Raw genomic sequence first — 13,600 nt, 5'->3', positions numbered from 1 at the left:
CAGACCCAGACCCAGACCCAGACCAGACCCAGACCCAGACCCAGACCAGACCCAGACCCAGACCCAGACCCAGACCCAGACCCAGACCCAGACCCAGACCCAGACCCAGACCCAGACCAGACCCAGACCCAGACCCACCCAAAATGGGAACAGCAGTACCTACGCAAGGTCAGAGAGGCAATTGGTGGCTAGACATTTAGATTCTCTTTTGGACTAAATCTTATTTCCTTCCTCTCGCCTGATGAATCAGACTTAGGAGCTCAGTCCTCTGTTCTCACTCCTGGCTGTGTTAGGGTACTGCCCACAGTTTCATAACCTAAGAAATCTTGTCTTCATTTAAGACCAAGTGAAGGCAAGATAAAAGGGTAGGATCTAGCCCTTCCTTTCACATGCATGATCTTGAAGTGGTACACACACCTTCATTTGTGTATTATTGGCCAGCTATCATCACATGACTGACCACCCAGCTGTGAGGGAGGTTGGGTTAGGCAGTCAGAAGTTCTCTTAAGGGTGAGGAGTCTTGGACTGAGGAGATTTTTCAGGCAATAAGGAGTTTGGATCCCAGCACCTACATAAACACCTTGGTGTGGAATTGTATGCTGCAAACCCTGCACCAGGAAGGCAGAAAAAAAGGGGTGCCTAAGACCCGCTGGCCAAATAACAGACCTCCGTAATGAGTGATTCTTTCTTGAAAAAATAGAGAGTGTGACTGAGGAAGACACTTGTCAGTGACCCTGCACACACATGCGTGCACACTCTAAACAGGGGTCTAGTTACTGCCGAAGAGGGAGTGGATATTAGTTCTCCCTCATGGTCTTACAGTGAGTTCCAAGTTCTGCTCACCACACTCCTTTGGGGCCTGCTCTGATGCTGTCTCACAGAATCTTCCTCTCCTCCTCCTTAGCCCTGTCTAGGGATGCCAGTGTGAAACACGCACCTTACAGTGACACAGTGTTTGGTGACAGTTAGTCTCTGCTGTTATTAAACACCATTAGTCAGTTATTGCTTAATAATCATCTCTTCATCTGCCTAAGGAAATAGAACTGTCTTGTTAAAATACCATTGCCTCAATAGGGAGATACCCTTACTGTCTTGTGAAAACATGACACTATTCAATTTATATTTAATTACTTAGAAGTATGTTTCCCCCAACATATACAAATTTTGTTAGAATATTCTTGAAAAACATCTCTAAAAGTAGTAAAAAAAAAATGTGGGAAGCCAACTATGTCCATGGGAGCTTCTATTTTCAGATTTTCATCTTCCTCACATCTTCTCAAAGCCCAACAAGTCCTTAATGGAGGGTATGTCTGACTATTTGGTAAAGGTTAGAATAGTCTTCCCTAGGAAATCTGGACGTGATCTTTAGAAATCCGGGTTGGGGATAATAACAATGATCTGTTAATAGTCAAAAGAATGCTTGTCTAATGACTGGATGTCTAGTGCTGTGCTTTCTAGCCCAGGGAGCAGGTAAATATGCTGGAATGACCAGCTAGAAATGGAAATGGGAACAGGACATTGTATGGGCTTGCCATGGGTGGGGGTAGTGGGTATTGGTGAGTTTCTGTCAAACTCTAGTCAAGCCAGAGGCTCCAGGTTAAGAACAGAAGTTGCAGCATGGAGAGGGCAAACTTCTGAGTGCTTCCAGCTGTGTGCCAGGATAAGCCATCTTGAAGGTTTCAGTCTGAAATTAGAGAAACCCACATAAGTGTTGAAGTCAGGTTGGAGGTGATAGTGTCAACCGTCTCTGGCACCCAGGTGCTCAACTAATGAAAGCATGGTCCAAGGCTCGCTCTGGGCAGTTAGTGCAACCCAAATCAGTGTCAGGACCCTGGAGAGCACCAGGGAGTCCTGGTTCTTTGGGAAGGCTAGCACTTGACAAAGGACTGGTTTTTAAGAAACTGAGACCCTGGCAGGACCTCACACAGCATCTGACTGGTCTTTCACTACAAATGTGAAAGAAATCCTACTGGTAGAGAATCCCAGAATATCTTTCATGCATGAAAGTCAAATAAGATCATTGTTATATCGTGGGATGGTTGCTTCCTTGGCAGAGTCCAGGGAGGAGCTGGTTTAAGGTTAGCCCCTCTCAAACCTGCATCTCTTTCTTTAGACATAGACAGAGCATCCCCAAGGACAGCCATCCTTGGGCTAGAATTTATTCTCATCTTATTTCACCACATTTAATTCTGCAGTTACTCATTGGGCTTAGAGATGGTTTACTATCTGGCAGGAGTTCACAGTTTCCTTCTCACATTTGATAACATAAAAGGCATACTACCTTTGAGAAGATTCAGGTAAACAGCAAAGATTAGCTCACATAAGTAAGTCCATTTGTGGAATACAACGTGGAAGCTTGAATTAGCCTGTCTGTCCCTGTCTTCAATGTATCACATCTTCTCACTCAGTGAGGAATGGAATCTGTCTGAGCAGTTCAGCATTCTAGATCTACTGACCCTGGGGACCTAGGCCTTTGTCCCCACATCAATCCACTTTCCAAATGCTTTTTGAACAACACTCCACTTTATAACTTGCCCCATTGTCCTGAAAAACTTGGGGAGGGAGGCCCTTCTGCAAACTCTGTGGCATTCCCAGTGACCAGACAGTCTCCCTGCTATGAAATAAATAGCTGTGTCCTGGAAGTAGGGGGAAAAGCACCCCAGGATTCCAGTATTGGGATGCAAATGAGCAATTAGAGTCAATTAAGACAGGATACAGTGTAATTACCACAATTATGCGACCTTTCTGTGCAGAAGGAGATGACCTGATGCAAAGGGGTTCAACAATAGTGAAACTCTTCATTAACCTAGGGGTGTGCTCTAGGCAGGGAGGCCTCACAGCCTGAGACTAAGGAGGCTGACAAATGGGACCCTCCCTCCTCCACACCCATCTCCCTGTATTTGAGCTACTGCTGGCAACTTCAAGGAACAGCCTGGCTGGGTGCTACCTTGTCAAAGGACTGATTGTGCCTGTCTTAGTTACCTATCATCCAGCACAGTCACAAGCACTGTGAACAACTCCTCCCTCTTCCAGGCATGTCCTGGGTCCCCAGATGACTTCAAAGGGACCATGATCGTTGCCAGGGAGCAACTTGATCACGAGATCCCTGACTCTCAGTGTATGTGTATATATGTGTGCAGGGGGTGAGGAGGTCTGTTACAAGGAAATCCCCTGTGATGACCTTCCCTGTAAACACACCTCCTAAAATCCAGTATTCACCAAACCTCAGTTTACAAGGCTCCTGTGTTTCATGGGGACCGGGCATAAAACTATATTCTAAATGACTGGCACTGTACCCTAAGTTTATATTTCTCCCATCAACAAATTGTGACTGTACCCATCTCACCCAGAGCCCTCTGTGCTTTGGGACCAGTGAGTGGAGCATTAGAAGTCAAACATCAAAATCCATTCTTCCACTTTAGAAGTCATGAATGAGCTTCCAAGGCAAGGCAACCATAGTATTTGGTTCTAGAGAGAGGACTGGAATAGTTCAAGTGATACGTGACAGGGGTTGAGTTAGGACGTGGCAGTCCTTATAACCACAGCAGGACTGACAGTTTTGTTTGTGGGGTAAGAGGTCATTTCTGAGGTGAGCAAGGGGTATTTCAAGTCAGCCACTGTGAGTCTTTGCTTCTAGAGCTGTGAGATGGGACAAGGACATCCTGGTGGAGGACAGAACATGTGACCTGGGGGAAACTCAGCCAGCTGTGTGGGGACTCAGACACACAGAGAGTGAACACCGTGGGTGGCCTTGAGCTGGCGATGGTCTCTATGGACAAAGGAAGGCTGGGAAAAGGCAAGGGGACTTGGAGGAGCCTGGCATGCTCCCTAGCAGTGAGGAACTGGCGGTGGGGATTGGTGGAGACCTGCCAAGTCACACAGCAAGCAGAATTGGATGCTAACACTCGCCACCAAGGCTCGACCATTTCACTCCACCCTACCTTGAGCATGGGCTGCTGGCTGAAACTCACAGGACAGAGATGAGCCAGGTCTTTGCTTCTGAACCTGGGTAGCAGTGTGGACAGCATAGGATTGTCACAGTGACCCAGAAGGAAGAAAGTGAGGGACCCTTTCTGTGAGTGCAGAAGACAGTGAGTGAGCTAAATGGTGGGAATTGAGTGTGATGCTTGTGGGGACAGCTGAGGAAGGAGACCAACCTCCTCATCACCCCAGTGACCGCTTAGAAGCTTCTAGATGCTCAGAAGATATATTCTGTGCCCATCCTACATCCTTGACCTCTGTCATTCCCATTTAATCAGGGATGTCTGGCTCCAAACCACTTGTACAGATCTGTCTCAGAAACCTGGGAATCACTTGGCTCAGGGGCCTGCTTTACCCATTTGACCCTGCTGTGCAGCAGTACCAGGACTCCAGGGGACCCAAACACACATGCATACAAGTTTTTCCTTAATGACTAGACCTGGATCTTACACATCCATTGACCTATAGGAAATGCACATGTAATATGTGGAATAGGTCAGTGCTGACAGCTAGAGTACTACAGAGAGGGCTTCGAGGCTGCTGGCAAGCTCAGCTGCAAGGAATGCTCTGATAGATTAGTAGTGTCTGACAAGTACACAAGAGAAGTGGGTGCTGGCACATGTAGTTCGTGGGCAATCTTATAGCCAGGTTTATACGGCAATAGTCAACAGCTTCTCTGAGGCAGGGGTGAGGGGAAATCAAAGATAACACAAATATCCAGAGTAGCCAAAAATAGAACTACATGAGAGGAGATTTGGGGAGATAATACATTTTCAACGTTGATGCCACTCACCCCCAGTGCATATTATGTAGTGAGGCCCCAAACCACCCTTTGTATCCTTATTGAGGCTTTCACACTTCAGCTTAGGAGCGAATCTTGGGTAACACATGACAGCCAGTGGTTTCATTCTGGTAGAAAACATGCCCACTCTATGGTCTGTGGGCAACTCATTTGCATCTTACTTATATTTTATGGTTTTGTTAAAAGTGTAAAAATGAAAGTATGGACACCAGTTAGGGGGCTTGGCTGTACTAAATATAGAAGCATAGCATCCACCGGGAGCTCATTCTGTGGCCTCAGAATCATCACTCAGAACCATCAGCTGTTTAATGGATCACACCACCACCAGGATAAGGCTCAGTCTGCCATCCACACTGCCTGGGCACAGAGGGCATACTTGGTTAGGTCTTAAGTAATTCCCTGAAGGATACTCCAGTGACCCTATCCACTCAGTAAAGACAACATAGGAAAACTGCCAATTTCAGCCTCATCAAAGTAGTCTTGCAGGCTGAGGATAAATTCCTGTGAATGTGAGTTGTCCTTATGTTTCTCATGCTTCAACTGTGCAAGCAAGGGCTCATGGCAGCTAAGCTGGAGAAAGAAATATGGGACATGGCAGCTCCTGGTCACTGCATCTGACTGGCACATTGTTTTTAGGTTGTTACCCTAGCTGATGGCAGCTAGATTGTTGCCCTCTGCCTGACTTGTAGATTTGAGCTGACTTTAGAGTACTCAGAATAATCAAGTGTATATCTACAGGGGCCAGTGAATCAAGTGTATATCTACAGGCTCTGAGGGTAAGGGTGCTTGCTGCCAACCTTACAATCTAGTTCAATCCGAGTGACCCATGTGATGGAAGGAGAAAATTAACTCCTATAGACTGTCCTTTGACTTATACTCCTCCATATCCCTACATACACCCATCCCCATGCCTCCACATACATCAAATAAATGAATAAATCAACATTTTAAAATATTAAAAATTTTCTTACATTTTAAAATCATGTATAGATATGGGGGTTTTGGTATGTGTGCACATCCATGCACATGAGTGCAGGTGCCCTCAGAGGACAGGGGTGTCAGATCCCGAGGAACTAGCATCATGTGAGCCACCTGATATGAGTACTGGGAACCAGCCAGTAAGCAGCACCCCTCCCATGACTTCTGCACCAGCTCCTACCTCCAGGATCCTGCCCTGCTTGAGTTACTGTCATAGTTTACTTTGGTGATGAAAAGCAATGTAGAAGTATAAACTGAATAAACCCTTCCTTCCCAGCTTACTTTTTAGTCATAGTGTTTCATGGCAGTAATATAAATCCTGACTAACACAAATTGGTACCAGGAGTGGGGAATTTCTGACAAGTTTTAGGGAGGACTGTGGAAAGATTTTGGAACTTTGGGCTAGAAAACCCATTGAGTATTGAGGCCATTGTGGGATGTTCTGGAGGAACTTGAAAGATAAAAATGTTGTGAGCAGTGCAGAAGATGGAGGCTTGGCTTTGATCATCTGGAAGAGCAGCAAAAGAAAGTGCTCTTAACCACTGAGCCATCACTCCAGCCCTAACAAGCATTCCTTAGAGAATATTTGTGCAATGCTGAATACCTGTCATAGACAAAGTCTATAAAACTATGTGGAAGAGGAGAGTTTTACAACAGTCAGCTTGCTGGCCAATGATGAGCCACAGCCATGGCTGACCTTTTTCTTATTGTTAATATTGACTGCCTACTCCAATTTTGTGTCTTATTTGCATATTCTTTTCTTTGAATGACATTTTGTGGCATTGTGTATGACAGTATGAGAAGCATCCATCATATGACATGGCAGGGAGCCCATGGCTCATTTGCCAGCTGCAATGCAGGCATTGGTGGACCAGATGCTTAAGTGAGCTATCATTGAAGACCAGAGATAGCACCCAGAGAAAATGATCCAACCTTCCAGGTGTGTCTAGATGATGCACTGTCACCATTTCTGCTGATCTTTGTGTCCTCTTGTTTGAGGACTATGTTTAAACCTGTGCTTTGTGCTAATAAAATGACTGCAATTTTTTCAAATAAGGGAAATAATAAGGTATGTTCATGAATGTCGTGATGATCTCATGAGTGGAATATTGGGATGTTCAAATAGGTGATTTGGAAATAAGCCAACCTTGCTATGAATCCGTAACTGGCCACTAGCTGGGTGACTTTGTACAAATTACTGAGCTCTCCCTTGTTCTTCTTCTTGTTCTTCTTCTTGTTCTTTTTCTTCTTCTTTTTCTTGCCCCCCCCTCCTCCTCCTCCTCCTCTTCTCCTCCTCCTCCTCCTCCTTCTCCTCCTCTCCTCCTCCTCCTGCTCCTCCTCCTCTTCCTCCTCCTCCTTCTCCTTCTCCTCCTCTCCTCCTCCTCCTGCTCCTCCTCTTCTTCCTCCTCCTCCTTCTTGTCCTTCTTCTTGTCCTTCTTCCTCTTCCTCCTCCTCCTTTCCTCCTTTCCTCCTTTCCTCCTGCTCCTCCTCCTCCTCCTCTCCTTCCTCCTCCTCCTCTTCCTTCTTCTTGTCCTTCTTCTTGTTCTTCTTGTTATTGTTTTTGTTCTTGTTCTTCTTGTTCTTGTTCTTCTTGTTCTTGTTCTTCTTCTCCTTCTCCTTCTCCTTCTCCTTCTTCTTCATATATAAAAGATGATAACTCTTCCTGCCCAGAGCACCCTCTGCCCTTTCCCAGTGTGGAGACATGTAGGATGAGCAAAGCCAATACTGCCATTATGTCTATGTGTGTGTCCAATGTGTCTGCATGTGCAGTGCATGTCTGTGTGCAGCCATATGCATGTATGTATATTTGCATATATGCATATGTGTGCATGTATGTGCCTGTGTGCACATGCATGCATGTACATCTATTTGTGTAGGTATATGTTCCATGCATGTCTGACATGCAGTAGAAATTCCATTTCCCTCTTCCCTCCACCCCCAGTTTCACGTCCTGAGTTCCTACTCCTTTAGGATCTGACATCTGGGTCACCTTTTGGAGAAGTCTACCCTGACTGCTCTTGTCATGGACTCTTGTCCCTCTGTGCCCACTACTGAATTATATGTCTCTGTTTCTTTCTTTTCAACCAATTGGAAGCTTCTTAGAGCAGAAAGGCTCACTGGCTGAGTTTTCCATGCCCAGGCATAGCTCAGTACGGACTGCACAGGAATGGCTTCAGCGTTGTGAATGCATACGTAACGAAGAAATGAGGTTATGAACGAAGGACTGATGTGAAGGACTGGAGCCCTGGCTAAAGCATGCCCAGCTTGCACAGGAGTGAGGGACAGTAGCAGAGGCAGTCTGCTCAGAGTACATGTGGAGTCCAAGTCCCAGCCATCAGCAAGCCTGTGTCCTGCATCTGTGTGCACTGAGGGCTATGCAGAGCTAAACTGGAATCTAAGGACGTCCCTGGCCCTTGAATGGTGACACGCTCCCTTCCAAACAGGAGTAGGGAGGTCCCAACAACGGACAGTGACAGTTATTAGAGAATAGAAAATGACAAAGGAGAAAGGGTCAAATGTGGCAGAACTTTGAATCCTGCAGGGTCCTCCAGTGGAGGAAGGCTGGCACCTATTGGGGACCCAGGTCTGGGGTTCAGAGTAGGGATGGTTAGCCAGCTCTGCCTGAGCAGTATTCAGGCCAGGGGGCTCCAGGAGGGCTATGTGTCCCTGATTACACTGTCTCTCTACTGGTTCAGCCTCTCACAGCTTCTCTGGGTTCATGCATCCGCCCCCAAGCATACCAGATCTACAGAGTTCCAAACCAGTGTGGGATCTTTCCTGTCCCCTCACTTTCCTTTCCCACTTTCTGCCTCTACCTCCCAATTTCTTTTCTACTCCCATGCTCCAGCCTATCTTCGGTTATAAAAAGAAAAGATTTTTACTAAGAACAGTTTTTTTCAAAATCACAGGTCTCAGACCATTAATGAATTGTGATTTAAAAGAGTCCTGGCCAGGTTTAAAAAGAGATGGAATAGAGGACCAGCAAGATGACTCAGCTAGAAAAGCCATTTGCTGCCAAGCCTGACAATCTGAGTTCGATCCCTGGGGACCACATGGTGAAAGGAGAACGCTGACTCCTGAAATTTTTCCTCTGACCTCCACACATATGCCATGCCATGCCATGCCATGCCATGCACACAGCCTCCACACAGTAAGAAAATGAATTTTAAAATGAGTGGAGTCAGATAGACAACATTAGCAAGTGACCCACATGGAAGTGTTTTGAGAAACTTCTTACTCAGAGCTCCAGGTACAGGGTTGTGATTTTCTATGTCTTTTGGTGAGTTTGAAACCCGCTGCTGTCAAGCTCCTCATATGTCCTCTGTATACACTCCCCTGAGGAGTAGGTAGAGTGAGGCAAACATGTGCACATGTGGGCTTTCTCCCCTTGGCTCTTGGTGAGGCTAGCACAATCCTTCCTACATTTTTAAAGTTTATTTATGCAATAAGAATCTTAACATGGAATCTCCCCTCTCAAGGTTTAAATGCAGGACACATTCTTGCTGACCATGTACAACTTTGGAAGATACATCTCCTACACATGTTCCTCTTGATTGACAGGGATGTCACACCCAGCATGACAAAGCTGAAAAGGGAGGCAGGATCATCCCACTCTTTGCTTCTAGGACTCTAGCATGCGTACTTCCTGTCAGTACAGTCACATAGGAGCCACATCTGTGAATTCAGAGAAATCCAGATAGAAATAATGAATGGATGTCTGCATGGGAACTGGAAGTGTAGACTGTTTCCCTTGTAATTGTTCCCTAGATAATACAGGGTGCTGATTCACGGTGCTTGCATTGTATCAGATGTTGTCAGCTGTCAAGAGATGACACAGGGAATTGTGGAGCTCTCTGCAAACACCGTGCGTGCCGTTTGATGGGAGAGACATGAGCATCCATAGTTACTGGCAGCTATGGAAACAAGACCCTGAGGATGCCCAGAGCCAACTGTCTTTCTGAGACTGGGCTGTGTAGATGGATACAGAGAGCATGGTCCATGTATCTAGTTAATTTCAGGGCAGCCTCTGTAAAGGATGACTTGAAGCATGGAGGGGGAGCTGTGCTGAGTGAAATAAGCTCACCACTACCACCCCGGCCTACCTCTTGTCTCTGTTCTCCTGGGCAGGTCGTGTATGTCACTGCAACCTTCCCCTACATCATGCTGCTGATCCTCCTGATCCGAGGGGTCACATTGCCAGGCGCCTCTGAAGGCATCAAGTTCTATCTGTACCCTGACCTCTCCCGGCTCTCTGATCCACAGGTAAGGGCTGCAGCTCAAAGCACAATGTCACCCACCAGCCACTGAGGCTGATCCGCTCACCCCCAGGTAAGTAGGTGGAAGCCTGTGGCTTCCTCAGGATAATAATTATTAATGCACCAATTAAACACACAGGAAAACAAGTGTATTAAAATGCAAGTGGAGGACATTTTAAGGTAACTGTGTGGCCTGGTAACAGGGACACTTCTTGGTGAGTGCCTTCAACATATGATCCCACCTGGAATGCCTGGAATCAAACATGTCAGGTTTGGAATTTTTCTGAATTTTGGAATATTTCATATATCTGATGACCATTTTGGAGATGGTGTCCAGTTGTAAGCATGAGATTTATTTGTTTCATGTATATCTTACATATGTATTTTTAGTTGTTTTGTCTGTGAAACAAAATCTCTTTCCCATGAGCTTTTCTACTTGTATTATGACATTCTGGAAGTTTCAGATTTTGGGTTTGGGGATCCAGGCTTTTTTTGTGTGTATGGGATCACGTGATCATACAGTATCATGATTTCAAGGCAACATTCATCATAGATAGTGTATTTTTATTTGTTTTTAATTTTAATTAACTGATTTTAGTCGTGTGTATGCGTGTGTATACCATGCATGTGTGGTGTTGGAGGAGGGCACAGGTGTCAGATCGCCTGGAGCCAGAGTTACAGGTGGTTGTGTGCTGCCTGATGCAGGTGCTGGGAACTGAATTCCGATCCTCAGGAAGAGCAATACGTGCTTTTAACCACTGAGCCATCTGTCTCTCCAGCCCTTGCTGTAGATATTTAACTTAGCCATACCACCATCGTATCTAGGCTTTCCTTCATGAGAAGTCTGTGGCTTGTTGACAACACTCACCATCACAAGTAAAGGGTATGTTAAACTTTACTTAGGACTTGGTTAAAATTATGAGCTTATCATTTTCCCTGCCTGATGTCACAGACTTGTCATGCGGCGTCTTGGGGAGAAGGTGGATCTTTACTGTAACTGGCTTTCTTGGTAGAATAGTTCACACCCAAACCTACCCTCAACCCCACCTCCACATAAAGAATTGGAGAAACTAGCTCACCTTTAGTCAGGCCTGGATTAGTCTAGTCATGAGTAACAAGTGTTTATGCCTGAGCCCCTCTGACTACTCATAGCAAAGTGCTTGGGAGTATGTTAAACAGAGACCCCCTCATCAGCCAAGCCCTCAACCTGTACTGCATGCCTGAAGCCTTCAGGGAATCTCCTAGACTCTCACCTAGGTTGGAGGTATCCAATTACCACTTCCTCAGAGCCCTGTACTTATACACAGATACATGCAGATACACATGCAGACCCAGACATGCATATACATACAGAGACACACAAGTACACATGGACATACATAAATAAACACAGACAGACACAGAGAAGGAGAAAAACACACATGAACATGCATGCACACAGATAAAAAATGTTCATGAGCACACGTGATCATGCAGATACACAAACACACACAGAGAGAAAACAAATTCACTTGTTGTCTTAGTCAGGGTGTGTATTCTTGCACAAAACATCATGGCCAAGAAGCAAGTTGGAGAGGAAAGGGTTTATTCAGCTTACACTTCCATATTGTTGTTCAGCACTAAAGGAAATCAGGACAGGAACTCACACACGGCAGGAACTTGGAGGTACGAGCTGATGCAGAGGCCATGGAGGGGTGCTGCTTACTGGATTGCTTCCCCTGGCTTGCTCAGGTTGCTTTCTTATAGAGCCCAGGACTACCAGCCCAGGCCCTCCCCTTTGATCACTAATTGAGAAAATGCCTTACAGCGGGATCTCATGGAGGCATTTCCTGAGGGGAGGCTCCTTTCTCTGTGATAACTCCAACTTGTGTCAATTTGACACAAAACCAGCCAGTACACCTGTACATGGATGCACATATATGTACACACAGAAACACATGCATGTGCACACACATCTATACACAGATGGATGTGTACATACATATACACACAGATGAATACACATGGACACACAGCCTGAAAACACAGATTGAACCCAAGGTCATCTCAGGTTCCCATTGTCTTCCCAGGTCTCTTTCTGAGCCTCAGTTTCTCCATCAGTGGCCTGAAAAGGTTGAAATCAGCTGGTGGTTCTTCCAGGTAGATTTTATGAGAGTATAGCCTGGCAAGCTATGGCCTCTGGTTCAGTTCAGACCCTCTGCCTGTTTTTCCACTCTTCCTGGAGACGGCTTGCAGTGCTGTTTCGGTGTGGCCAAGAAAGAGCTGAATAGCAACACGCTGTGTGGACATCTGAATTGGGGATCCCACAAACACCCACATACTCAGGGAGTCACTGATGAACCCCCAGGCTCAGAGGTGGTTTTACACAGAGGTACAATGTGTTCCTGTCATATGAAATGGCTACATCATCGGACACACAGAGAACATCCTAAAGGCTGAATCCCAGACTCCAGCCACACCTGGACTTGGCCCACCTCGGCTTGCAGGGCTGATGCATTTACCTTTTAGTTTTTGCTGACCTCTGCCCCAGAGCATCCTGGGAACACCCAATGCTCACCAGATCGTGTTGTTTCTTTTCTGTTCTCCACACCCTGTGCTCCTGGTGTTGTGCAGACTACTGCTTTTTCCACTCAAAAGCAGGATTGGCCCCTCAGTAGTTTTCAGAAACGACACCTGACTCCTCCAGGCCACTTTCTGGCCAGACAAACAAACAGCTGTTTGAAATGTGAATCTGATTGGCAGCTCTTCACTTAAATCCTTTCTGGGGTGCTCATGGTTACCTGAGTAATTCCAAATGATGGGGACCCCCAAGACTTCTGGGACCTGTATCTACACTGTTTTTTCATCCCTGCCCTGCTTTCTAGCTCCAGGTTTGTTCCAGATAAGAGCCTCCTTTCTGGACCTCAAATATATGTATCCTCTCTGTCACAGGACCTTTACACATGCCATTTCTTTACAGACAACTTTTCATTTGTCCCTAACTCCTTCTCACCCTAGCATTCACTCACCCTCTAGTACTCAGCTGAAGCAGGACTCAGGAAGGTCCTTGCCATCTGCCACTGTGAGCTGCCTCTGTGCCTCATGCCTACTTTCCAGGACACCCTTGTTGACTGTGGAATATTTATATAAACATATGTGCATGTACAAGAGGTATGATTATTTTATCTGTACAATGTCCTTTTTTTTAATCAGCTATTTGCTGACCCTGTACTTAGATAGAGGGTCTGTAAAATAAATTGAAAAAACAGAATCCAGGATCCAAGAGATGGTAGCTGATAGCGGTTGCTGGGTTGGCAGTGAGGTGAAGAAACAAATATGCTGGGTGGGGCGGGGGTCGCTGCTGTGTTCAGCAAGAAAGCAGCTGAGAGCAAGGTCCCCGTCAGCCTTGTCCATACTCCCCACACTCGGGCTAGCCCATGATAGGTATACAGTAGGTGCTCAGCAAATGCTTGCTCTCTGAATGTAAGAACCAGAACTCTTGATGTTTGGAAAGTTGTTTATTTGACAGAGACTCTGGCAGTGTCCTTACTGTCATGTCTACGAGCGCTTCCTTTAGTAAGGCCAAGTTATTCTATGTTGGTTT

The 13,600-nt window shown here is 46.0% G+C and overlaps 1 protein-coding gene across 1 annotated transcript in view; it reads left to right on the top strand.

Annotated features, from left to right (window-relative positions):
* Slc6a11 (solute carrier family 6 member 11) overlaps positions 1-13,600 on the top strand; it is a 117,512-nt gene that overhangs the window by 51,646 nt on the left and 52,266 nt on the right. Inside the window, exon 6 of the mRNA XM_028788672.1 lies at positions 9,890-10,024. Within this exon, the coding sequence (XP_028644505.1) occupies positions 9,890-10,024 (135 nt within the window). The remainder of the gene's footprint in view (positions 1-9,889; positions 10,025-13,600) is intronic.

The sequence above is a fragment of the Grammomys surdaster genome, unplaced genomic scaffold (assembly GCF_004785775.1).
Source record: "Grammomys surdaster isolate TR1022 unplaced genomic scaffold, NIH_TR_1.0 125756, whole genome shotgun sequence".
Lineage (NCBI taxonomy): Eukaryota > Metazoa > Chordata > Mammalia > Rodentia > Muridae > Grammomys > Grammomys surdaster.
The sequence above is the reverse complement of the archived record's forward strand: the minus strand, read 5'-3'. Positions and strand labels throughout refer to the sequence as shown.